This window comes from Amphibalanus amphitrite, unplaced genomic scaffold (genome assembly GCF_019059575.1).
Source record: "Amphibalanus amphitrite isolate SeventyFive unplaced genomic scaffold, NRLGWU_Aamphi_draft 000243F_arrow, whole genome shotgun sequence".
NCBI classification, from domain to species: domain Eukaryota; kingdom Metazoa; phylum Arthropoda; class Thecostraca; order Balanomorpha; family Balanidae; genus Amphibalanus; species Amphibalanus amphitrite.
Genome location: NW_024881738.1, coordinates 275,130 through 302,906, shown reverse-complemented (window position 1 = coordinate 302,906; position 27,777 = coordinate 275,130). Strand labels below are relative to the sequence as shown.

General features: G+C 54.3%; 1 protein-coding gene across 3 annotated transcripts in view; it reads right to left on the bottom strand.

Annotated features, from left to right (window-relative positions):
- The window catches only part of LOC122386199 (serine/arginine repetitive matrix protein 1-like), a 77,022-nt gene that overhangs the window by 42,914 nt on the left and 6,331 nt on the right, over nucleotides 1-27,777 (bottom strand). For 2 of the 3 annotated variants that reach the window (XM_043375156.1, XM_043375157.1), the window contains exons 2-4: nucleotides 22,503-22,603; nucleotides 15,228-15,533; nucleotides 24-1,641 (exon numbers count right to left, since the gene is read on the bottom strand). In XM_043375156.1, coding sequence (XP_043231091.1) covers nucleotides 24-1,641; nucleotides 15,228-15,533; nucleotides 22,503-22,574 — 1,996 coding nt within the window. In that variant the 5' untranslated portion in view covers nucleotides 22,575-22,603. Of the gene's footprint in view, nucleotides 1-23; nucleotides 1,642-15,227; nucleotides 15,534-17,296; nucleotides 17,426-22,502; nucleotides 22,604-27,777 lie in introns of those variants that run through there. The other variant, XM_043375158.1, reaches the window with a different exon arrangement.

Sequence of the window (27,777 nt, the reverse complement as noted above, 5' to 3'; positions counted from 1 at the left end):
CTACTTAACCATGCCCAACTCACCGTATTTCTGGCAGGGCGGTCGGCTGTCTCCGTCGGTCCGATCACCTGCCGGCTGCCGGGGCTCGGAGCTGCCTCTGAGCGGCTCCCCAGCTGCCGCAGCTGCCGACAGCTGCTCGGTGGGCAGCAGCGGCTGCGACAGCCGCCGGCTCTGCGCGGGCCGCTCGTCGTAGGCGGCGTACGACAGCCGTCGGGTAGGGTCTCGAGCTGGCGGGGGTGCTGCGGCCACGGCCGGCCGCTCGTCATAGAGCTGAGAGAGAGACACCCGTCTGCCTTCTGCCGCCGCTGGCGCTGCCGGCCGCTCCTCCGCCGCCTGGCGTGAATCAGACGCCGCCTCAGCCTGCGCCTGTGACACACGCCTGGCTTCAGGAGCAGGCGGGGAGCGCCTTTCCTCCAGCACCTGAGAGTGGCGCCGGGAGTCCGCTTCCACAGGCCGATCGTCATAGACTCCTGACAACCGACGCGGGTCCTGAGTGGAAACACAGGGTCGCTCGTCGTACGCAGCCTGCGACAGGCGACGAGGATCCGACGCAGGCGGCGGTGACTTGTCATCCAGCGCCTGCGAGAGGCGCCGAGGGTCGGGCGCTGAGACACACGGTCGCTCGTCGTAAGCAGCCTGGGATAGGCGGCGCGAATCGACCGGCTTGTCCACGGGACTCTCGTCAGGCGCCTGTGAGAGACGACGCTGATCGACAGACACGGCCGGCCGGTCATCATAGGCCTGAGACAAGCGACATGGGTCAGGCACAAATGCAGCGGGCCGGTCGTCATAGGCTTGAGACAAGCGGCGCGGGTCGGGCGCAGATGCGACAGGCCGGTCGTCATAGGCTTGAGACAAGCGGCGCGGGTCGGACGCAGGCGCGGCCGGCCGGTCATCATACGCTTGTGAGAGCCGGCGTGGATCGGCAGACGCGACAGGCCGGTCGTCGTACGCCTGAGACAGCCGCCTTGAGTCGCCGGCTGGAGCTGAAGGTGTGGGAGAAGTCGCCGCAGTGGAGGCGGTCGGCCAGCTCTCCCGCTGTTGCACCGCCTCTCTGGGGCTCTCCGCCCCTCTCTCCCGCTCCTGCTCGGCCCTCTGCCCGCCACTCACCGAAGGCCGTCGTTCTGACGCGGCCGGGGGCGGCGCGGTACCCTCCAGAGAACGCGAGCCACTCCTGCTGGCCTCGGCAGCTGCCTGCGCGGCCAGGTACTCCTGTGTCAGCGAGCGACGCTTCTCCGGCTGCCGTCCGCCGCCCTGCCGCATCACAACCTGCGCCGGAGGCGGCGTCACCGCGGCAGGCGCCGGGGAGGGAGCGGGGACGGGGGCGGCCTCAGGCGGAACTCCGTCCACCAGGGAGTCTTCAGAGAAGTTTGAGGCGGACCGTCGCAGCGGCGGCGGTTCGCGGGGACAGGCGGCCGAGTCTCCAAACCCTCCATGACTTGGGTGACCCGGGTGACCTCCGTGACCTGGATGACCGCCATGACCTGGATGACCTCCATGACTTGGATGACCTCCATGACCTGGATGACCTCCGTGACTGGACATACTCAGCCCGTCGTCATCATCGGCCGGGTGGTAGGAAGGGCTGCCGCCGGGGTGGCTTCTGCCGAGTGTATGCGGATGGCAAGTGCACACCAGGCCCTGCCGGTCACAGAAAAGGCAGCGGTCAGTCCAGGTGACATCACGGCCATGCAAACGCAGGGCAACGGTCACGGAGACAGAGGGCTTCGATTGCAGGATAAAGGGCACCGGTCGGTTGAAACACAGCGGTCACACTCGCAAAGAACACAGCATGTGGTCCACCAAGTGGGCCAACGGCCAGTAACTGAATCCGGTGGCTGAAACAAGAGCGATACCATAGCGTTTAGTGACGCCTAGCGGCAATATGCTGACACCACACAGGCATTACACTAACAGGAACAAACACATTCCCCAAATTGCTGACGATTACAAGAACATGTCCCATTAAGAGTAAGAGAGAGCCGGAGATTAGTTAATGACGGGTGGTGCATAAGTACAACTTAATTAGGGCGCTCTGTGATAACAAAACTGGTTCAAGTTCCGAGCGTTGATCAGAAGGCGCCCTGCGGCGACTTTAAAGCATCGTGTAACACATTGTTTGATAGCCGGCTCATCCGAAGTCACAACACAGCCATCATGTGCATCCACTGCGACTGCGGGGAGCATCCCGGGCACAAAGATCGCCCTTCATTTCCATTCAGCGAGAGACGGAGTGATTTCGGAACTGACGGAGATCCATCACCGTTCGATCACGGCGGGGCGCGTGACGCGTGGGCTGGTCGGGAGAGTGAGAGAAGAGGGCAGAACGCGACTGACGAAACACTGCGCGCGCGACACCCTGTGGGCGTGGCCAGTGTCAGACGCGGGTCGCGACGCCCCGCCTGCCGGTTACCACACCTCATTAACAAGTCGCTCCAGGGAGCCGGCATACGAGGGAAAACGCTCTGTCCGCGTGCAGGTGGTCATGGTTTCTTCTCGAGCGTTTAGGGACGCTTCTAGCGTGGTGAGTTCGCTGAGCAGCTGTGGCCGAATTCGGTGGTTTAATTTGACTCAGGTGGTCCCGACTAACCACAGGTGTCACGGGAGGGTTAAATGGCGACCGCATGACTCAAAACAGACGAACAGAGACCACGCGTCATGCAGCATGAGTCGAGCCGTGCCGAGCTCGTAATGGCATCCGTGTTGTTTAAAATGCCGGGCAATCGTTACACGATACCTGCCTGTCACGGTTGCTTCTGGCGTTACGGCTCCAGCATCCATGCATTCTGCAGCACTTATGGGCAACGTGTCTGCCCCATATGAATAATGTATGCATAAGATCACGCCACACTGCCGTGCGCAGACGGGAATGCAGACAGCTCTGACCCAACCTCCATAGCCATTGCAGCTCTGCCGACCAATTCAGGCGAATGTCATTCTCCGTGTGATAAAGGCGCCCATGTCGCAGTTGCGGGCCATACGTGCACTGATTTACGTGAGCTCGCTCGGCTTTAGAGTGGTCACCCCGGCTAGGGGCGCCGTCACCAAGTCACCGACTGTGACTTGACTGACACAAGCCACTATTTATAGACTTTCTAGCAATAATACCGCATTCCAAACAACATACACAACGGTCTGTCGCTCTCTCTAAGCCAACAGTTTCACGCGAGCCTGTCTCTTTCCGACGCGGCTGCCCAAGCAAACCTGTCTCCCTATGTGAGCCTGTCTGGGCTACAGTCAATCATCCCTCCCCTCTAGCTGATTGAACCGTCAGTCAGAGGAAGCAAAAACACACCGGTCGCGGTGAGGAGAGTCAGCTACCGAGCGGGCCGAGCCGGTAATAAAGGCGCTACTTTTAAAGACTACAGTCACCTGCAGCGATTAGAAGAAATGCAGCGGACTCAAGTTGCCTATTACTTTTGCTATATTTTATTTTGTATGTTGGTGGCAGCTCTGCAGCAGGCAGACGGAGAACACTCACAGAAACAGACGTTCTAAGCGGGCTTCTTCCACCCAGGAGACTCATATACATTATGGACGGCGAGTCTGCTTATAAGCGACACATCTGGATGGAACGGAATGGACGGGAATGCCGTAGCAAAAACAATGGACTGCTGCTCCAAACAGGGTAGAACATGGCACAGAGCAGGTCTATACAAAAGACCAAACAGAAAAGAGAACATGAGAATAAATGCATGACAGGTAAGACAGGACAGGACAGGGCCTGGATTCTGGAAGGACAGGACAGGATAGTTAACGTTGGGTCAAGACAGAATATAAGATCGGTCATATGTCCTGGGACCAGACAGGGTAAGGCAGGACGAGTCATGACAGGACATGACACACCAGTTCAGGACAGGACATGGTACCTAAGAACAGGACAACACAGGACAGGGCCGAGAGAGGACAGGGCCAAGAGCACAGGACGGCACGGGTGACGCTCTGACCAGACTGGGATCAGCCGGCCCTGACCGAGCGACGCTGATCAGTTTTTGTCTCAGCTGAGTGACCTCCACGCGCGCAGAGCTGTCGACCTCGGAGCTTCGCGGCATAAGCGTAGGAACCATGGGTGCAAGGGTGCAGCTGCACCCACAATATTTATCCAGTGGGTGCAGACAATGTATTCTGCACCCACAATAATCTGAACCAAAAACCCCTTTTTCATCAACACTACTTCCCATGCAGCACGGCAAATTCAGGATATGTTGCCTACTATCCATCTTTCGAAGCATTTGCTACTGTGATCAGTCATGGTCTTCAAAACTTACATTTGTGCTGAAAAAAGGGAAATGGAGCATGTGATTGAACACATACCGAACCGATGACCCACTGTCAAAAATTTTAGCCCGATATCTTCGTAAATGGCTAAGTTGGCCGCTTTTACTTTTTGCGGTAGTCAATATTGACAATATTAGCCCTCGAATGTGTGCAGCGTTTTCCAGCTTTTAATGTGTAGGGGGAGGGGGAGCGGGTCGGTCGGACCCCCTGCCGTTCGGCCCCTGATCGAGCTAGAGCTTTGCGGAAAAAAACGAGGGTGTTGCCCGTGACGAGAGGAAGCCGATGATACCCAATTTTAAGATCCTACTTCTTTGGTTGACCTTCCAGGTCAGGTCAATATTCCAAAAGTCGGGAAACTCGGGACCTGCTAGAACTGCTTAAAGGGACCCTCCCACCTTCAAAAAAGTTAATGAATTCATAGGCGGCGGAACGGGGGGGGCACCGGGGCACCGTGCCCCCCCTTGAATTCTGCAAGGGGGGCACCAATAGCAAGGTGCCCCCCCTTAAATTTGATGTATTAGTACCAGGGGCGGATTCGGGAAAACTCTAAGGGGAGGTTCATGAATCGAAGTGGTGCCCCTACCTATGCCCAAAATTAAAACCTCAACGGATTTCGGCCACTTAATTTTGGTGGTGCCCTATTTTCAGTTTTTTTTCTTTATTTTTGGTTAGTCATGTGATGACTGGTGCCCCTGCTAAGCCGCTGGTGCCCCTGGAAAGACTGTGGTACCTACCTACCCTGCCCCCTGACAAGCTTACGGTGGGCCCTGACATGACTTAGGTGCCCATGGGCCCTGACAGGCCCGTGGTGCCCCTGACAGGCCTGTGGTGTCCTTGCTAGGCCTGTGGTGTCCCTGGGCCTTGGCAGGTTTGTGGTGCCCCTGTTAGAACGCAGGTGCCCTTGACAGGTTTGTGGTGCCTCTGACAATCCTAAATTGCTAACGACAGGCTTGTGGTGCCCTTGACAGGCCCATGGTGCCCTTGCGAAGCCGGTGGTTCCCCTGCGAAGCCGATAGTGTCCCTGACAGGCCTCTGGTGCCCCTGGCAGGTCTGTGGTGCCCCTGGAAGACCTGTAGTGCTTTTGCTAGGCCGATGGTGCTCCTGGCAGGCCTGTGGTGCCACTGACAGGCCCGTGGTGCCCCTGCTAGGCCTTTGGCACCCCTGGCGGGCCTGTGGTGCTCCTGGCAGGCATGTGGTGACCCCAGGCCCTAAGTCATGACCCATGTGACCTCCACCCTGGGATTCGCCACTGATTAGTACTGCGATGGCTTCTTGGGAATTATACATGTAGGATAAATGGAATTTATCAAACGACAATAAGGAAGAGACAAACACATAGGTACTTGAGGATCAGCTTAAAGTTAACCACACATACGGGCAGGGGTGTAATTTTCCTAAAATGATTGTGGGTGCCCAGCTGTAGGGGCACCCGGCGCCAGGCCGTTTTGGGGCGCGATATTCTTTATGTGGGAGCCTAAATTAACACCGAATTTGATAACATTGCTAGCCGAATGGCGCTTCAAGTGACGTGTCTGACTAAGCAAATACACGCTTAAAAGTGGAAACTGACCGGAAGGACGTAAAAAATATGTAGAGAGGCGCCATCCAGTAGGAGGGGCACCAAATGTGGAGGCGCCAGACGGTTACGACTTACGAGGGCGCCGTGAGACGATGAAAAGGGCGCCATTCTCCTAGGAGGGCGCCGAGTGATTGAAAACGCTATGTGGTCCAGGGGCGCTAAGAGGCCAGAAGGGCGCCGCACAGTCAGTAGTGCTACGTTGGTGGGGACGTGGGGGCGCCAGATGGTTACGAGGGCGCCTTGAGATCATGAAAAGGGCGCCATTCTCGTAAAAGGGTGCCGAGTGATTGAAAACGCTATATGTGGTTCAGGGGCGCTGAGAGCCCAGAAGGGCGCCGAATAGTCGAGGGATGCACGGTGAACAGAGACCTAAGGACGCGAGACGGTCAGGAGGGCGCCGTTAGACCATGAGAATGGCGCGGTGCTGTCAAAAGTGCGCCATTCTCCCAGAAGGGCGCCGAGTGATTAAAAACGCTATCCATGAACGCGAGACGGTCAGGAGGAGGCCGTTAGAGCATGCGAAGGGCACCGTGCTCTCGAAAGGACGGTTGCAGCCTTGTAAAAGACTTGTGGGTGCTTTTTCATCATTGTGGGGGCATAATTCAGGATTGTGGGTGGCTGCATATGCCCCCACAAAGAGATATAAAATTAGGTACACCCCTGCATACGGGGGTGAACTGCCATTTTCGTTTAGTAAAAAAAAAAAAAATAATAAAAAAATCATCGTGTCAGGGCTGTGACGAAAAATAAGTGGCCTAAATCCGATGAGAAAACAGGATTTGGGGGTACCCTAGGTTTGGCTCCTTGAGCCATGGTGCCCCCCCTTGTCTCAAATCGTTCCGCCGCCTATGATTATGAATTGGCATGAAAGTGATGTCCCTCGGTTCAGAAAGAGCAAAAACGAATATCTACCAAATTTCATCGAAAAATATTCACCGGTTTTCAAGATATTAGACTTTTACTTTTGTTTACTTTTTGGGATCTCCGCTGTTCCTAGCGACTTTATTTGAAAGTGCGGCATTTGTTGCGCGCAAAGCAGCATATACCACCGCGTGCTACCAAACGTTTTAGTAAAAGATTTAAAATCGTTAGATCTCCGCTGACGTCACAAATTCTAAGGGGGCATACCAATGCATTAGCCCCTTAGAATCCGAAAACTGCAAGTTTGAAATTCGATATCTCCGAATTAAAGCATTTTTCGATGTTGTGAGTGCCCAAACCGGTATTTTCAGGCCATGGCCACCAATTTGGCTATCTCAACTCAAATCTAATGTTAAGGTGGGAGGGTCCCTTTAAAGTGAAGCTGTTATCGGGTTTTTTCGGGGTGCTGATCACGAATATCTGATGTTAGTTTTGATCACAGATGATTTCTTCATGCATTTAGGCCAGATCGGGTCAGGTCAGGTCAGGTCAACCATTAGGCGTCCTAACGGCTATCCATAGTAGGTGTCAACTACCACTGACGGCGTCGTAGCATGTCACGAAAGCACTAAAACTACTTCGTAAACGTTCAAATGGATGCTAAATTCGAAATCAGCCCTATAAACTACCCTAGAAACATGTGAAACTCGAAAAAGTGAGCCGAGGTCATCAAAGGTCAATGACCTGACCTGACCTTCAGGTTACCTTCACACCCACCGTGATGCATGGGAAGAACATCATTTCACATGTTTGAACGTCTACAATCACAAAAAGACTGGAAACGCGCGGATAATGTGAGCTGACATACGCCAAATCGCGATTCCGGCCGAACATGGTCTCGAGAATCAGGTCACAGGTCAAATGTCTTTTGGGTCAGGGTCATGAAATTTTCAGAGTAGGTGTAAAACTGATCAACTCGAGGGTACTAAAAGTTTCGTCACGATCGGCCGCTTTTGCGCGAGTTATTTGCGAACAACCATGGGGGGGGGTTCATCCGACCTCCCTACACATGCGAGGGTCAATGCTTCCAAATGCACTTATCGGTCGGTACCTTTTCGAGATGGTAGGTACACCCTCAAAGCTCGTAACGAGCCTTCGCTCGGGTGTCGCTCCCTACCCCCCCCCCCCGCTTTACCGGCCATGGCTGGATTTCTGCACCCATGCACCCACAATGTTCCAGCCGTTCCTACGCCCATGCTTCGCGGTATCCCCGGGGTCAGAACGTGGACAACAAAGGTAGGTGGACATTGTTCAGAGATCGTTGGTGACTGGTCAGATCACAAGTCTGTCGGTGATCAGTGGTCCTTGTTCACTGGTCTTTGGTCATCAGCTGGTGGCCGTTGGCCATTCGTCGGTGGTCGGTGGTCGGTGGTCGTGGGTGTGGTCGGCCGCGGCGGAATGCCGGAGAGCAGAGATAGTATCGCCGGCCCTGACCGAGCCGCACAAAGCCATCGGCCCGTATCCGTCTCCCCTTCAGACGTCTCACGCCAGACGTCAGGTATCAGCCGCCAGACGTCATACGTCAGTTGTTTGCCGTCAGCCGTCATACCTTGGACACCAACAATCAGACGTCAGTCATCAGCCCGCTGTCATTCGTAGACGTCAGTCGTCAGTCAGCCTTCCAAAGTTCCAACGTTAGCATGTTGACTGTGCGTGCAATGCAGCCTTACGGTCAACACCAGGCCGTTTACCACCACACATCCCGCTAGCCTGTCTGTCCTAGCACAACAGGGAACCATGCCTTCAGGGACAATCCACAACAGGGGACCACGCCTTCAGGGACAGGCCATTACAGGGGGCCTCGCCCTACACCAGCATGGTCCCAGCCTACCAGCGTGTCATATGGTGGGCCACGCCCAGCCGCTACACTGCATTCCACAGCAAACTGTAGCCGTGACCTCTCCGCACACCCTCACACAGAACAGCGGAGGTCACCATCAGTTCGAACGAATCTAACGCCAGGCAGCCAGGCATGCCTCAAGAGTAGGAAATGTATTGTATGGGCGGCTGAGAGAGAAGATTTTCGAAGGCACATCTCGATTTGTGTCGATTGTAGGTAAGCGTCTAAACTCATCGAGCAAAATAAGTCGATTACCATTGAGAGACCCAAACAAATATGATGGCTATAGCCTTCGAGCAGTTGACGAGGCGCACATAAAACAGCCACGAATGTCACGACCTTGTCCATAACCATGTCAGACACTGTTTTTACTACAGGGACGAGCCCAGCTGTGGTGGCAGGCGTCCCTGTCGGCCGCCAATGTGACGGTGCTGTATCGGATCCAGCCGCCCCCGTCCACGCCCACGCCCACAGGCGTATTTACAAATTGCAACCGAGCTCCGCCGTGGGGTAAGATGGGCAGGGGTTTTCGCACTACGGCTGCGGTTGAACTTGGGGAACTACCGTCTGTGGTAGAAACTTCAGGATGATGGCGCATTTCATACGAAATCTGGCGCAATGTTTGTTTGCTTCTGAACTTGTACTGTTATTGCTGTGAATTCTATTCTTGAAGTTGAAGTCGGAGTGTTTCAATAACAATTTGTGGATTATTTGAGTTTCTTTATATAAACATAATACTGATATGATCAATTACTTAGTTTGGGAATTGATACACCAAGCCTATCATGATCTGAAGCTGTTGTAACAAATCAAAATTGCTTTGATGTTACATAGTACCTTGTTGGAAAGACGAGCATGGTTCAAGATGATGCGTAAAAATTCAAGATTTGTGCGAAAGCTTGTGACTGAAGAACGAAAACAGTTGATATGATGGCTCAATCAAACGTGGAAATGGACGACAAAAATAGAGTTTCAACATTCCAGCATGTGAGAATAACTTCAGAAATTCATAGTTCTTGTAGTATTGCATTCTTCTTATGTACAGTTATAGGTTTTGTTAGGGTATTTCAAATTCATTGTGTCAGTTGAGATATAGATGGATTGCAGAAAAAAATTAGAATCATTGCATGGTAGCTAGGTACTTGTTCGGTAAAAAGGTATGTGATGAATGCCATGAGGTTTTTATGATTTAATATATGGTTGTTGTTGTACCTACTAAAATGCACGCTTACTAGCAACTAGTTTCTGAATCAAATCGGAAGTATTTGCCATGAATGTAAATATGTACCTACCTGCAAAGAATGTCAATAAATTTGTGTGATGTTAACCAGAGAGTTTTATCATCTGGGCATTTATGTCGCTTCTTACATTAGGTGTTAAGCATAGTAATTACGGATGAACTTTGTGCCAATATCTTCAATGCACAATGTATGTAGCATTTCTACAACCCTCAATGATCCTGCTATAGCTATAGGCATTTGGCACCAGCTTGACCAAGGGCATGAACTTCACAGTTGCACAACCTTTTGTCATGTACCACCAGTCACTTTTTTACTTAAGGTACACATAGCAGTGCACACAACAATGTGCACAGGGCCTACACAAAAACAACATGATTAGTGTGCACTAAGCACAGCATTGTACCCTGATTATTTGAATATTTTGACCACTCAACAGTCAACAGTCAGGAGATAATTTTTGAATATCACATTTATTATACATCACTTGTCAAACAAGAGCATGATTGATGATGACACACATTTTGACAAGCAATCATGGCAGTAATTCCAATAAGTTGGACAGTCACCTCCCTGGGCGTCATTTTTCCAGCAAGGTACCTCTGCAGGTGTTGTGGTGGACGGTGGTAGGCTAGGTTGAATTGGGTTAAGCTAGGCGAAGTAAGGTGGTTAGAACCAGGTCAGACCGTAAGGCCTGGTCAGGTTGATTTTAATCTTTCATTCTAATTTGACATAGATACCTATTACCTATGTTTTTGCTCCAGCCTGAATTTCATTAGGTATTGAGTTAATTTTGCTTTGTTTTTATCTGTCTTGTTTTGTGTTTTTGTCCCTTATAGGTATTTTGCCCCATAGGCAAGGGTGGAGTCTTTTCAGGGAAGGTGGTGGAGCATGATTGGAGGCGCTCAACCAGACGGCATAGGAGGGCACGATTTCTGAACGCGCACTGATGCCTGATTCAAGCCACGCTGTCTTCATGCGGGGCGGCGCGCTACTTAAAAGTCCCTAAAAGAACGGGAAGTGATGCCGATAGAACCTTCTTCAATCATTCTGGGCTAACGCTTATGACTTGGAAAAAGTCGCGATCCCAATTCAATCGAAAACCTGTGGGTTCTTGTTCAGCAGGAGGTGTATGAAGACTCGAAGAGCCACCCGCCATAAGCACTGCTCAACCGCAGGCACAGGTTACTTTAGACGGCGTTGGTCCGCATCAAAGCCAGTGTGCTGGAGAATTCATTGGCTGAAATGCTCCAGAACAAATCACCACTGTGTTTTTATGAAAGGTGGCTACAAGCTCAGTTAAAAGAACAAGTACCAGATTGTTTTGCTTTTTAATTACAGCGGGAAGAAAGGTGTCCGTATAATTTCGTTACACCCCCTGTAATGTTCAAATGGTTGCTAAATTCGAAATCAGCTCCAAAAACTAGCCTAGAAACATGAAAAACTCGAATAAGGAACCGAGGTCATCAAAGGTCATTGAGCTGACCTGACCTTCAGGTGACCTTGACACCTACCCTAATGCATGGGACCAGCATCATATCACATGTTTCAACGCTTGAAACCACGTGAAGACTGCAACCGCGCGGCTAATGCGAGCCGACATACGCCGAATCGCGATTCGGGCCAAACATGGTCTCGAGAAATAGGTCACAGGTCAAAGGTCATTTGGGTCAGGGTCGTGAAATTTTCAGGGTAGGTGTAAAATTGATAAAATCGGGGGCACTGAAAGTTTCGTCGCGATCGGACGGTTTTTACGTGAGTTACTCACGAAAAACCGATAAAGCGCACCCAAAAAGGCAGAAATATGCACATGCGATATCCTATACTGCGAAAAGAGTGCATCATTTTTTAACGTCGCCGACAAATTGTAATTACCCTAAGCTCAGGCAGATGTATGGTAGAAAATCCCCCAAGTGAAATACACTACGGCGGAAATAAAATACCCTACGGCGGAGCTCGGTTGCAATTTGTAAATACGCCGCCCACAGCCGCCGCCCACCGCTGGCATCCAGGGTCGCACCTGTTCGAGCCTCACTAACGACGAGCTTCACACTGGGAGCGGCTCAAGAGCGACCCTGACTCGCGACTCCCACACACACACACACTGCGTCGCGGCCGCAGCGCAAGCTGCCGTATGACGTCACTGGAGGCATATGTGTGTGCGTATGACGTCACTGGCGCCGCCGCCCGAGTGCCTTTCTCTTAGCGCGGCGGGAAGCCGCGGAGTGTTCGCTGATTACATGCGGCAGCGGCGGTGACGGAGGCGCGCGCGTTGCGTCACAGAGGAGGTCGTCACGTCACGCTCGACCCGAGAATGGCGCGCGCCACGCTCACGCCTCTCTCACGGCTGGCTCGCCGGTCCTCCCGCCGCTCTCACGCCTCCTTCCAACGGTTACATGTTCGTGACCCCAACCCCGCACATGGCGAAGGGCGGCTGACGGTACGCTCATTGCTGTGGGCGGCCACTGTGGGTGGCGAACATCACTCAAGGTGGCTGTGATTTATCTTTCAAGGATGTCCCCATCAAAGCGCAATATCTCTTCATCGCGGCTGGCCTAAAAAAAAAAAATGACGGTATCGGTTGGCAATAACCTCTGATCACTACCATTACTCAGTGACTAGCTGCGAACCGTTGACGAGCCGTGTTTACAAAACGGAGATACTGAACTGAGCGGTGCAGTGTTGGTTTAGCGAAAGGGTAATCCACAACCCCGTCAGTATCCTCAGGCTGCTCGGTGTGAGAGGCGATAAGCCGGACTGATAAATCGGAAAAACAGCCGGACGGAAGTAGAGATCACAACACCGACGAGGGGTGCGGAGACTTTGGACACCGGGGCAGTTTAGAGACGGATAACAGCGATAAATCGACTTTGGACCGTTCCTATCGTCACCAACATGCTATATTTTGCTCAAGAAACGCTAGGGTTTGCGCCGCTGACTGCACAAAGTTCACTGTTAAGTGCTGAGTTCCGTGTCAACCGAGCACTGGCTCTGGAGATAAACAAGAGGAAAAGATCACCGTCTCGAAGTCGACCGTAATTACCGAAAGGACCAATTTTATCAGCACAAGGCATTCTCCCAGAAGTGACGCCGTATGCACCCGTGACGACCGTGTAACGCCACACTCCTGGCGACTTTCACCTTTACACCCACACGCACTGAGTAACACTATGGGCGCGACACGGGTGACACAAGCGATCTGACACCAACCAAGTGTCACCGAACCGGTGCGCGCCATGTCCAGTTTCCCCATAAAATTTCACACCAAGAGACCATGGACATTAGACGGACAGTTGTCATACCGCCGACCGTGCGAACGTCGACCCGTCACGGTCGCCGATCGGTTTGATCGCATATTTACCACCCATATGTGCGCGATCACCGGTGATTTGCCGTACCACCCAGCCCGCCCGGTTACTATCAATCAGTCCACCCCAGCGGGTGAGTGGAGACTAATAGATCCGATCAGCGCCGGTCATCGGCTGCACCCAGTCCTAGCGGCGACGGGGGTCCGCCCGTCTCCCCTTACTCAGAGCCGGCCCTTGAGGACACTGTCAGCTAGGATATCGCCGATTCATGCTGTGACGAAACTGCCGGGAACATATCGACCTTGGTGGAACGAAACTAGACCATCTGAAGTCGCCGTGAATGACTCTGAGGCGGGATCGACAAATGAGTGGAAAATGAGACTGAAAATCACCGGAAAAAGGAAATTGAATCCTACTCCGGAGAATGAAAGAAAGCTCCCACATTCCTCAAAAGATAATTGAGGTATACGACTGTCGACTAAGCCCATTCAACACAACAACCTTCAAAATCAAAACAGTACCTATACGTTTCAAAACTGCGCAAGTGACAGAGCGTGTAAATTCGAAAGGCTTTCACACATTTCAGCGGGAAAATGCAAGCTTCACGATTTCAAATGGCTTTTACATGCAGCACATGCACCACTGAACCCAGCCCACCCAGTGCCGCCATTCGTCCCTGCTAGCACCGTGGCACCTATGGTTGGCGAGTGACCCTCTCCAGTTGGCAGCGCGCCGTGTCCCATCCATCAGTGTCTCTCCACCGCTGGTGACAGCGGTACACGGGACGGTGGACACTGGCCAACAGCGAGGGATTGAGCGCGGAAGAAGACGGGTGCCCGAGGGACGGTGGACACAGGACACTGGCCGACAGCAGGGACTGAGTGGGCAAAGACGGGAATAGTGGGCAGTGACAGAGGACAGGGAAGGCGCACAGAGGCAGTGACAGTAACAGTGACGGTGGACAGTGGCAGGGAAAGCGACAGCCGGACAGTGACAGGGACAGGACGGTGGACAGTGGCAGTGACAGATACAGCGGACAGTGGCAGGAACAGTGGACAGTGACAGGGACAGGACGGTGGACAGTGGCAGTGACAGTGACGGCGGAAACAGAGGACAAAGGCAAATGATAGAGACGGTAATGGGAGCCATGGACAGTGACAGCAGGATCTGACAGCTAGGAGGACCAGCCACCGCAGGTTGACACAGTTCCTGCAGCTTCCGGACTCCGTGACACGGGACCATGACTGATGTCTCGTCAATCCTCGATCCGACACCATTTCTGACAGCCGGCCGGCCCGGCATGAGATCAAGTTACCTCCCCCTCCTCCCCTCCCAGGCGCAGAGTGCATGCCGTCACGTCACACACGTACTGGCATTAGCACCGACATTGGCACAGCCAAGCACTATCAGCTTTCAGAACTATGGTCCATGTAGGGTTACCGTGGGAGCTGTGCTGTAACCAATGTAGCAGTCCCATAACATTACTGATTACACCGCCAAAACACCCAAAGCAATGTCCCGTTTGGTCAATTACACAGCCGATCGCCAAGCCGGTGTCCAGTTTCATCGTCACCGTTTTGTCCGAATGGGATCGTGTTCTGTCGTTGAGATACCGACCCCGACGACCGAGTCTGCCACACTCCGGTGCCGTCACGGTCGGCTGAACAGGCCAGATCTACGTAGTCACGACGCCAGGGCCGATACCCGGGACACCGAGGTCACTGGAGGGTGTACGCAGGGCTCACGCCTCGACCAAATCGCGACGTCAAAACGAATCGATATGGAGAGACAAGTGGAATTTGAAAATGTGGAACCCCAAATATAAAATACACGGCATATACGATGACATGAAGACAACTCACAAGGAGAGAACATAGCTTGTCCATCATTCTGACGTCGCCAGAACACAACATTTGACAATCGACATGTCACACATAAAGGTGGTAACTGGTAAACACAGTGAGCATTCTTTTATCAATAACACCGGCCATCTAGACTCTCACCAACTACGAAAGCTAGCCTACGAGACTCGCTTTCTGCTCTCTGAACCCGCCCGAGCTCACCTGTTCCTGCATCTGGCGTCCATCCTGATGCACTCCTCCCTCCGAGTAGTACCCTCTCTCCGCCCCTACCGGCGGCGGCGGAGGTGGAGGCGGGTACTTGTCGGCGGGGTACGTCAGGTACCCGTACGGCGCAGAGTACGGCGGCGGGTACGCCATGGCGGCAGGGTACGACGGATACGGGGGCGCAGCAGAGTACGGCGGTGGCGGGTACGGCGGTAGAGGTGAGCACGTGCCCGGGTACGGCCGGCAGTACATGTACCGCGCCGGGTCCGAGTCGTACCCGGCTGGCGGCGGCTCCGGCGGTACCTGTGAGGGAGAGAGAGAGAGGGTAGCGTCAGCATGGGATATAATTGTCAATACAAACAGGTACAGAATACTGAAGTAGTTAAAACGTATATCGCGGCGCGACATTTATATCTGTGCAGCCATTTGGCGACACAAATGCAGATCCTTGTGACTAAACAGAGAAATCAGAAGGCATTCCCCGGTTGAGCCTAACCCCACACCGTCAGCGAAGAAGCTGATGACACATATTAGACATAAGACATCACCAGCGGGACTGGTATTCCGTAAACGTGCTCTGTTTATAGAAGCGATTGGAGCGGAACGCGGCGACTGCCGATCGGCGCATACAGCTCTATGTTTGGGCGAGTAAAAATGCACAGTTTTCGTAGGCTGGCGATACATCAGCAGATTCCTTGTACCCAGTCATCTTATCAGCGCACAGATGACAGAGCATCGTGCTAAAAGAAGTTACAACACGTCCATTCCCTAAAATGTCGTCCAGCAAAAGGTGACCCGCAAGACCAAGGGAAAGGAAACGAATCACCAGAGACCACTGACGGAGCGGATCGCAGGCCAGCAGATCGGGGCGGGGCCACGGTCAGACAACTCTCCAGCCATCCGAGTCCAGCTCCATGGCCGAGTGATGGCGCAGCTGAGACGATTGCGACACAGCGCACACCTGTTCGACAGCAGTCTCATTCAGATGGCGGCCGCCCGAGGTAGGAGCCGGCGAGGGCGGGCGCGGCTCGCTACCCACACAGACTCGTGTGAATCCCAAGTCAGTCTTATTAGTACTCGACCTACAAACTCGACTGGGTCAGGAGGTGGCTTTGACACAGAGAAACTGTGTTCCAGCTCTGATCATCAGAGTCGCAGGGCACGAAGCCGGTCGGAGTCGGGTAAGAATATGTAATGGTTCGTTTATCAGGCTGAAACTCCGTGTTGCAGCCCGTGACCCGGTTGAAGTTCAGGTAAGTGAATAGGGGGCACCACTCCCCTCCGGCCGGTTGGACGTTTCGTGTTGGATCCACCCTAGGGTGAGTCTGTCCAGCCTGCGCACCTGACTCAGACCCGCACAATGACGTCAGAGATCCGGCACTCCCTCCTCTGCCAGCTCCTCTCCACTCTCTCTCTCTCCAGGAGGGCACACCTGTTACCTCGGGACTTCAGGCCGAGCCCGTCTCTAGGCCTCGCCCATTTATGATGCAACGTCAACCACCAGCGGCGCCTGCATTAAACGCATACCACCGCGCTCGCCGCAAGCCGCAAGCAACGCAGCCACCGGCGCTGTACACAATCACCCACGCATACCAGCGTCTCAATAGCCTCTTGCACAGGCACGCTGATGCTTCAATGCGACTCACAAACCCCCAGCAGACGTCCGGCATTCAGCAGCCATCCACCTGCGCGCGGGGGCTGGCACGCCATCCCGAGGGCCCCCGCTCGGCCGCGGACCACTGAGGCTATCAATCGGAATGCCCCGACACGCCCAAAACGCCGAGCACGGCACCCAGCACGGCCCGGTACGGCCGGCCGTAGCGGGCGTGCCGGCCACGTCAGCGGCGCGACGTGCCGCCGTTTCGGTCGACAGGGGAGCAGATGGGGCGGTGAGCTGTCAGATCCCCGGCGGTAGGGCGTCCTCACGACTCCGCTCACCATCTGCGCTCACCGGTCTGCGGTGAGGGTTGGGACAGATTGCAGAGATCAGACAGGGCGGCCGGTGTCACCGTCACGGACCGATGGCAGTGAGGGTCGTCACCGCGCCGGACGGGGAGCGTACACACCTGATGTCAGCAGACGGACCGTGGAGCAGACGGTGCCGCAGACAGGCTGGCAGTCGGAATTGCAAGCGGCTTCAGAGGCTTATGGACCGCAATAAGCCTCACAAACTCGCAGACAGGCGTGCAAAAGGACTTTGCAGGTAGTCTAGACTGAATCACACGCGCGTAGACGGGCACGTTCCTCAAGTTGAAAAAAGACACTCAGCACTCGCTGGCACTCTCGGACACTCGGTTCTCGCAGCGCAAGCCAGCACTCAGCAGCCACTGCAGTCACCTGCGATGGTCGCAGGTGCCGCGGGTGACCCGCACCGTGCGCCTTCACTCAGCTGACTGGCGCCACCGTGCGGCCGGCCCGGCTCTCACGCCAGCGCTGCCGGCGCGGCGGCGGTGGGCGGCGAGCGGCAGCGCGAGCGGTGGCGGCTGACCTTACCGTGCGACCCTGTGGCATTTTACGCAGGCAGAATGTTCAGCAGTGATTGATATCTATTAGGATGGTTATCTTAACGTCTTAGGTGAGTGAGATTACAACAAAAAACACACAAGTCAAAGGGAATGTTCATCTCAGCTAAGCAGCTTTTCTAAAAGGGTCTCAATAGTCCCAAAAACGTGTTGGGAGCAGGGCATATTTTAAGGCACTTACTGCGTCCCATTTTGGGACGCAGCCCCCTCGCCTTGGGACGTAGCCCCTGCTGATTTGATCCACTGCGTCCCTGCCCTGTGCCCTATCCGGTTCCCTGACCTGTGACCTGCTGTCTGCCCTGACCTGTAGGTACCCGGCCTTCCCTCTAAAATGTCCTGTGCCATGCCCTGTAGCCTGCCGTGCCCTACTTTCTGCCCTCCTCAGTGCCCTACTCTGTTCCTTGCCCTGTGCCCTTAGTCGTAACACGTGCCTTCTGCTCAACTTTGGGACGCAGTAAAAAATTGTTAAAATATGCCCTGGTTGGGAGTGTGGCGCTCCTGTTTTATCTCGCTATGTGACAGGATCCCATGCGATTATTTACCATAGACACCACTGGAAATGATCATGTTTGCCATGGTGTATGGTTTACTGACAGAAGGAATAAACTTCACAGCGCCAGATGTGGTCGGAGACGTGAGCCTCTGACGGGCTAAAATACCAGCTGTTTCTCCTCACATCGCCGACCTGCGATATAATAAAACCAATGTTTTCACAGGCGCTCATGCATATCTGGCTTCACCCAAAATACCTATAGGTAGCATACCTACTCGTATGCTTGAGCGCAGGGAAAAGCAAGACAAATAGCGGCATGGCTAGGCAAAAAGCCTAGGCAGGTAGGTAGTTCATGTTTTCATTATGCAGCAATTCTGCCTCTCTATGTCCGACCTTTGTGACTGGTCTTTCTTCTAAGCTTGAGTCAGGAGCCGGTGAGCATGAAAGGGTCTCTGTACCGGCACGGCGATCGGCCCGACAGCTCGGCGTTCGGCGGAGGCCGGCCTCTCTCCCTCCCGGTACCGGTATGTGTCGGCTCTCTATCGGCTGCTATCGGCGCCGGAAACTCCAGCCGACACACCCGTCAGCGGACCGACACACCCCTCCGGTTGGTCCGGGCCGGACTGGGCCGGTATCCCGGCTGGTACCGCACGGCACCGACCGCAGAGCAGTGCAGAGCTGCCGCGGTGGAAATCTCCGACACGCCGCACGGAGGCGGCGCCCGGTTCACATTCAAACGCTCAGTCGCACCTGTGCCGATGCTGCGTTTCAATGAGTGGACACACCGGGCGTGTGTCATGCTGAAGACAGGTGATGATGTGTTGAAGGAGTAGGCTGTCAGGTTAAATGGTGTTTGAACGATGCGACCACGGGAATAGTGTGGTTCTTGTCCACAGATGTGCGGTTGCGGTGGCAATGAAGTGCCCATAACTGATGTGCACCATGCAGTGGCAGTGACCATTATTTGCATCACCGCGCGCATGTTTATCTAGTTTACAAATACGGTAAGAGAAAGGAAACGGGGGGAGCAGGGCGCAGCGACATGGCTCGGGGAATAGCATGGGATATACACAACACAGAACGGTGCATGCACGGAGCATGGCACATGACCTGCTATGCCACGGCGTGACAAAATACGCCAGCGGGCTCTGCATACTGCACAATACGGCCCGGAACAGTTGCTGACAGTCACAGCTCTAACCCCACCGAGCTGTGGTGGCGAGGTGACGACTCTAACCACCCTCACACGGACACGGCTCGTTCCCGGGCCATTAGGTGCCCACTGGCCGGAGCGGCCACAGTGGACGGGGTACGATGTGTCTCCCACGGTCATCAGATGATTACCGCGACGTCCGTGTGAATGGAGGGAGACCGACAAACCTCACCCTGCGCCGAGTAAACTAACCCCATCCGCTGCCCCGGGCGACGCCGTGCGTAGTCGGACTGAGAGAGCCTGAACAAGTGTCTTGGTAAGGTCCGAGACGGTCAGAGCAATGTCTGAAATTTTAACTCAGTGGAGCTGAGGCCTTCCTAAGCACTGTAAGCACTGAGCAGTTACCTAGGTAGGGACTGCGGCTAAGAGACAGCTACCACTTAGCGTGGTGGTTGGTTGTGTATTTGTAAATTGTAAGGCACCAAGCAAACCATGCAACGCCGCGTTTTCTTTGTCACATGCAAGCCAAGCGTGGATGAACGTTGATACAATTCGTAATTGAAAGCGGAAAAGTCTTAACCCTATTCCTGGCGGGCTCCGCCGGGACAAGAAACTGGCGGGGGGGGGCCGATTCGGCCCCCCCCCCCTGAGATCTCGAGAACGAAGCAAGATAGCGACAAACGGTAAACGGCATCGGATACGCACGGTCAAGATCTACAATTTTTACTAAGGTCATTTTCAGGTCAGGTCAAAGATGACGTGACAGGGGTCGAAAAAGTCAAAATGGCGGCGCTAGATATGGAGAGAGTTTTTCTCGAATAACTTTCGAATTAGTCAAGATAGGAACAAACTAAGGGCATCATCGTGATCCTCTCGTCAATCCGCATCGAATGATATATATGTTGACCTCGCAAGGTCAAGGTCAAAGGTTGACCTCAGGTCACGTGACCTCGAGGTCATCATGTATATCATTCGATGCGTCTTGACGAGCTGAACACAATGAGACCATCCACGCGTCTGTATCTTGTTCCTGTACGGAGTTATTGGCCAAAAACCTTTGGTGACCTTTGATGACGTCACATGACCTCACAGCTGCCCAACAGCAAAACAGACCTCAAGGTAGTGTAGGTTGATCGTATATGAAGTCATGTATGGTATATGGGGCCATTCCGACCCGTTTTAGTGGTAAAAACAGGGAGTTGATTTTTCCCCCATTGACTTATAATGGGGAGGTCGCGAAACTGACCTGACCTTAGGTCACCGATATCAAAATTCCGAGATATACAAATTGCACATACTGGTACCCTAACTAAAGCCTGAAGAGAAGAAATTGATCGGTCAAAAACTCTAGCTCTGGCGTGATTGCAAACTTTTCTGAGGTAGGGTCACCAAACCGCCTCTGGTGACCTGACCTGAGGTCAGATCAACTCAAAATTTTCAGACATGTTGCGTAGAAGCCTTTTAGGAAAAGTCAGAAAATTTGAGCTTCCTAGCTCAACGCGTTTGGGAGAAATAACCAAAAAACCTCAGGGGGGGGGGGCTCCTGAGGCCCCCCCCCCGCCAGGAATAGGGTTAAAAGATATGCTTGATATAGGTATGACGATACATGCTCGGCAATGCATACCTAGTAACCGGGCAGCAGTCGGTCCCCTCCTCCATGTTCATATTAATCCACCTGCTTCAATCAGCATTCCAAGCACGCCCGTTCCTGAATCGGTGAACAATGGTGGACGGCCTCCGGGGCATACCGGTACAAAATTAAACCTCCTTCACAGACTAGCACAAAGATACCGATCGAAAGAAACGACTCAAAACACAACCCCGGACGCTTCATATATCCTGCAGCTGTCGTTGGTTCACCCAAATGGCAAACATTAATGTTGCACGTTTTTTCACCAGAAGCTAATAGCGCAAAACAGTGCCCGGAAATGTGGCGACGCATACCAAGTCGACGCACCCAGTAGACTCCCCTCCCCCTCCCGTCCCCCCTGCCAGTCACCGGAAGTCTGATAGGTGTGCGCGGTGTGGCGTAGGAGCGCCGGCCCTCACCTACCGTGACCCCAGCGCGGCACGAACTCTGGACGAAGTTCGCCGGTCCGCCGCCAGAGGCGCCACTGTCGGGCTCAACTGGTTAGCGAGCACTGGCGGTACCGGTGCCAGCTGCACCGAGGCTCGTTTGCCCCCAGAGAAGACTGGCATCGCTTGGCGTTGGCGAGACTGTCTCTAACCGCTGTCACCTGATGGGGGCGGGGTGGGGTGGACGGTATTCAAAGATCGGGGTCAGGTATCTGGCCGCCTTTGAGGTCATGCACCGTGTGTGCAGAGACGATAATCCAGTGATCCGCCCGCAGGTCTGCATTAGCATACCTGCAACGGTGACCGCGGCGACAGCACACATCTCTGCCGAGACGCTCCCATTTCCACTTATCCCAGCGCTCCACAGACAAGCTATGTCGGTCTCAAGACCAGCAAAGACCGATAAAGACCTTAGACCAGGCTATCCCCGCCTTTCGCCATGTGAGTCCAAACTCCAATCCTCTCGACAGATTATCCAAACCAGAGCCGAAGTCTGGGCAGGCCGGAAACGTGAACGGAATGCATGGCTTTCGAGACGCTGCCAAGTCGCCAATGCTGAATCTGGGGCGGGGCCAGGGGTCGGCCCGTCCACCGTCCGCGACGGAGGTGGGGATGGGAGGGGAGGGAGGCAGCTCGTGCCAGGGGCGACTTAGTTAGTCACGACTTGGTGACGCAATCTAAAGGCGGCTTCACGCCGCGCTGGCACCGGTTCACACCATCTGTTTCAGGATAAGAAAGGCACCGGGGATCCCAACTCACGGAGAAGCATTCCGTTTGATGCATGACCAAAACGAGAGAACGAGAAACCACCGAGCCGCCTAGTTTCACCGGTCGAGTTCACGACCTGAGAGCCCCTACCGGTCAGCCGAGCAGCGCTCCACAAAAATGGCCTCACGCGCGCCATCGGTAGCCCATCTCTGGCCACAATCCGAGCGCGGTTGGAGCGCGGTTTGTGGGAGAGGGTGGCTGCCGGAGCCGGTTGGCTGCTTAGTGACCCGGAGCCCGGTGGGTCTGGGCCGGTCCCTCACCTGAGTTTCCGCTGGATGAGGCGGGCCGCCGGACATCTCCCGGGCGGCTCCTCCACCGTCCGGGCCGGACATACAGACGGCAGCGAGCCGCCGCCGGCCGCCTGAAACGGGACGAGGCACAGTCAGGTCACAGGTCAGGTCACCGGTCAGGTCACTGGCAAGTCATTATCACATGAGGTAAGGTCAGATAAGGTCAGCAAGGGGTCGTTCATATCAGATAATACCCTAGGCCAAGTTCGGGACAGGCCATGGCACATGGGCTAGGAGAATCGTCTTGAATTAAGAGACCATAGACAAGGTCCAAATCAGCCGATGTGTGCACTTGTCATTCATTCATAATTAATCAATGTAATCATAGCTGGGAACCAGGAAGTCAGCCACATACCTACGATACAATTTTGCACGCTCGTTTCGACCTGTTGCAAAAGCCTACACACAATCAACCGCCGTGGCTACGGTCCGTGCACGGCACAGCACGCCTGTCGATCAGCCGGCTGGACCGGGCTACGCCGCCGACCGTGGTGTGTTCACTTCAGAAACTGACGCAACGTTCGCGGAAACATTGTATTCGGTCAGTCTGAGCGAGCGCCCGGACAGAAACATACAAATTATTGAGTTTGCCGAGCCAGGAACTAGCTCACTAAACGGTCGGCGACTGACCAGAAAATCGGTCACCTGTAGTCGGAGGGACTTGACCATAAACAAACCAGCTACCCGCTACTTAACCAGTCAGCCCCTCCCTCCACTGACAAACCAGTCCATCCCCCTGCAGCCGGCTCCTCCCCTCGGCTGACACACGAGCAGTGCACCAAGCGGGCCGCGTCAGGACCGGCCGTCGGACTTCACAGAACGGTCCCCAGTGATGAATGGGTCACGGGACGGGAGCCCAGGGAGCCGCGGCGCCCAGTCGTCCACAGCGAACCGCTGTGCTCGCCGCCGCGCCCCCGTGGGCGCCGAACTGACTCACAGATGATCAGAGAGGCTGGGCAGATTCAGAGGGGTTTGCTTCACCGCTAAATCGGGCATCAACCGCCACCGCAGTTACTTGAGCCAAGTCAACATCACGAATCACGGACTAGGCCGGCTCGTCCAAGAAAGGTTGGGACTGCCGTCACCGTCACCGGAGCTCAAGAAAGCTAAAAAAAAAGAACACCAACCACCTTACCGTCCGCCGTGACACATTGATGGTTGAGTGACCGTATACAATGATAGTACGCTGACGGCTGAAGGTATGGTAGGTAGGTGCAGTTCAGTGACCGTTGACGCTCCACCGACAAGGGTGACGACCCTGCCCGGTAAGGCACTGGCCGGACGGTCCGCGGCTCACGCACGGGGTATTTCAGGAGCGTCACGGTTCGTGAGCAGCACGTCCGGTCGCCCCCTCCAGCTGGGCTTATCAGGCTAGTGGCGGGGTCCGTCTGGGTGGGTTACGGTTCGTAAGGTCGAATTATCGTGCACTGCGTCGGAAAGTAGTCAGTCAGCGTGGAGCTGATTTGATTCGGACCACGTCAGCAACTTTATGACGCCACAATAAGTGATGACGTTCTTTAAGACGGAGTTGACGTTTTTAACAATCAGATTCGCCAAGATAACGGGGGTTGACTGCGACAGGTCCTGAAGTGACTGCCAGTCACGGCGCGTGATGCTCCTTGAAGGTAATGTACCTACTTGCTCATCATACAGATTAGTTCTGTAATCTGCCCCTTATCTCAAAGTATAGGCAAGTACCGTGCGTCAGTGCGTGGTCTCTCGCTCGCTGATACGAGCACTTTGGGTCAGCAAGTTAACTCAACGCACTTCCCAGGCTGTGACAATATATCACAGGTAGCAGCAGTGTTACAGGTCACTGAATGATCCCAAACATTGACCCCGGTGACCGCAGGTCATCACCAAGTGACCACACCAGCTGGGAACTCCGCGCGGCGCCCCTGCGCCCGGTGCACGGAAAGTCCCACAATCATTAGTCGTCCACCGCTCGCTCCCTAAGCGCGGTTTTATAACGATGTATGTACGGGCGCTGGGAAGCCTGAGCAGCTGAGCACGAGCAAGCCGTGGCAGCGATACCACTTACCTTAGACTAGGCCTAAAACGCTGGGTGGTATATATGGACAGAAGGATCGGCGTCAAACATTTGCCTCATTTGGAGAGGAGACGGAAATGGCCGTAAACACCAAAAAAGGAGCCATAAAGCTGCGCTTTACGAGATGTAGTAAAATCCAGGCGTCAGAGGTGCACTTACCGAAGACCAAAGCACCCACAGATGCCAAATAAAAGCGACCATGGGCGCACATTTGCATTGTTTATATTCCTTTTCTCGCATTGGACGACACTATTTCATCAATAACATCATCTCAAACGTGCTTAAATGAAAAATAAGGATGAACGTTAGGCTTATCTATAATGTCCCCGCAGCAGCAATTCCAGTAAAACCAGACCTTCCTTGCAATATCCAAACACCATCCCCGCAATCCTCTAAACATCTTCACTCTGCTATCTCTACGCTGAAGCTCCAATTAGGTAAATCCCACGGCCTGCGCTGACGCCGTCTCATTTCGCCGACCGGCCCCAACATGCATCTTCGTAACATATTTTCACCACTCTTCACGGTGGTAACGAGCCGTTTCGGTTCCCAGAGCTGTGAGAGCTTCATTCAGAGTACGACACAATAGTAGGGACGAGAGAGTGAGTAGATCCAGTGGAGTAGTGCAGACAGGTCTCCGCTATAGTTCCAATGCGTAGGCAGGAATAGATTATGAAGAGTAGGACGACCAGCAGTTAGCAGGGGCCTACATGCAGGTCCAGATATATAGCCCAGCCAGTTTCTAAAATTGGACAGAATGGTCCAACATCAGTCCCACAACGGGACGGGCATGACAGACTCCACAGAGTAGGGCGGGTGGCCACGGTCTGCCGGCCATCCGCAGAGCTTCCTTTCCGACCGGTCCCACACCGCGCCCGGCCTGGCTGGGGACAGAACGACCCAGCTGGGGACAGACAATGCCACTGGACGGCAGATGGGGCAGCTCAGGTGGACTGAGGGAGGGGAGGGCTTCAGCCGACCCAGGGACGGTCGGATGGAGGTCGCGTGGACAAAGACTAGGGCTGAGAGATTAGCGGCTACCGTTCAGGGCCACAGTGCGGCTCAGCCATCCGGACTGGGAAGCTCTATCCGTCGCGACCGGCGCCGGGGGACTATCAGACGACCCAGACTCATTCAGAATCAGCCACAGCTATGACCACAGCCAAAGCTGCGGGCTCTAAATATTATTCAGATATAGACTTTGACTCAGAAACAAAGTCACCATCCACACGCTGCCACAGCAAGCCGGGATATAAGACGACTCCCTGCGGCCACAGCGTGGCGCCCCGGCCGACGGCAAGCCGACGCCAGCGTCCACTTTCACCGTGACCCCAGCGACACGCACCGATTCCGACCGCGCGGCGCTCACCGCACCGCACGCACAGCCGAGACGACCAACGAAAACGACAGCCGGGCAGAAGGCAGACGTCTATAGCGGTCTCATCTCTTGGAATTCTGGTCACTAGCCAGCGGGTAAAAACAGTTCGATATCTCGTTTAGACTGTCCTGAGCCTGATTTAGACGTGCAGGTGGCAGGTCAATTTCACTCCTCTCATGACCTGTCACAGCTTCCCAGCTTTCCGCCGCGTTTCGCACAATCATGACATTACCTCCAGCCCGGTCCATATCGTGACCCCAATCAAATCCCAATGCCTCCTAATTTTAGTCCTTTCCGGTCTCGCTCGCGGGTACACCTGCGGTAAGAACTGATGGTACTTACCAGTCTCGTCTCGGCTCAGCGGCTCACTAACGATTGCTGGTAATTGATCGTCCACAAAACGGCGCTCGGGTCACGACCCCGGTCAGATCGCAGTCGGACCGACGACCCGACTGCCATCTATCGGCCGAAAACACCGCATCTCGCCGCGTGAGACGGCGTGATGCGGCGCGTGAAATTCGGCCGCCGAGGCGGAGCGACGGTCGTGCACGCGTGAAGACGCGTCGTCTGACGGTGCCGGCGGCGAGGCACGGAGATAGTGGATAACAGTGGATGGCCCCAGGACCGTTAGACGAGTGAATGGGACAGTCTCGGCCCACGGCAGACGGCGCTTCCTGTCCGACCAGATTGTTATAATGCATGGACGAAACAATGCGGCTGTTAGTCGTGACCCGATGCCGTGTTCCCGAACAAAGAAAAAGGTTATCTGCGGTGGACGATGGTGATAAAGGATCAGGAAGAAGCAGTTTCAGCAGCCAGGTGAACGATTATATGCCAATCATCGCCCGATCACGAGCTGATTTAAACGGCGTATCCACCGGGGTAGGTGCTTATTTCCGGATTAGTCAGTGGTAACTGATTTCCCATCATGTCGATCTCACATTCGCGTTGTTTGAACCACAAAGCACCACCTGGCAACACCGTCCGTGAATGTCAGGGTTGAGGGTTCAGTGAGTAGGTATCGGCTCAGTGCATGGTAAACTGAGGGTCGCCAGTTTGACCTCAAGCTGAGCGAGAGGACGCGGTAGGTATCGTTATCCATCGAGACACTTCTATGAGCTGTCACAGTCTGTAGCCTATGGTAACCACGTCACACGTGACGCCTGTGACCGACGTGACGAGCTCACGTGACAAGGAGACGTGACAGCCGGCCACCGGCGGCCCATGCGTCACAATTACCAACAATGGCGTCCGTGACGCTGTCACACTCCTCCCATCAAGCGCTGTGGCTTGGTGAGATGTAGCATGACACTTCGTGACGCTGTGCTCAGTGATGCCGATGATGATATCCCGTTTTGCCGCTGCTCAACCCCATCCCAAACCGTCTCACCAAACTATCGTCTGGACCAAAATAAGCAGCTCCCATCACCTCTCGCATTGGCACCTATTCAGTCTCTACAGCGCATACCGCTCTCACTGCCATGCAGACGGCCCGGGGCGACAAAAATCAGCCACTCTCTCCGCCGCCTGCCGCCGCCGTCTTTCAGACACCGAAATACGGGCCGGGTGACGTGCCGCGGGGTAAAAACAGAGTGCCAAGAGCCCGAGGCCGACGTCCGGTGTCCTCCCCCACCGAGCTGTGACGTGCCGACTGCCGGAACAGCGCGGAACGGGCTCAGGGACGGGATGGAGGGGTAAAGAGGTGCAGTTTTTTCCTACCTGACTCCTTCACTTGAGACTGCTAGGCCGAGCAAACATCTCTGACTCATAAAAAGTCGTCGCAAACGAGAGAGAGAGAGAGAGAGAGAGAGAGAGAG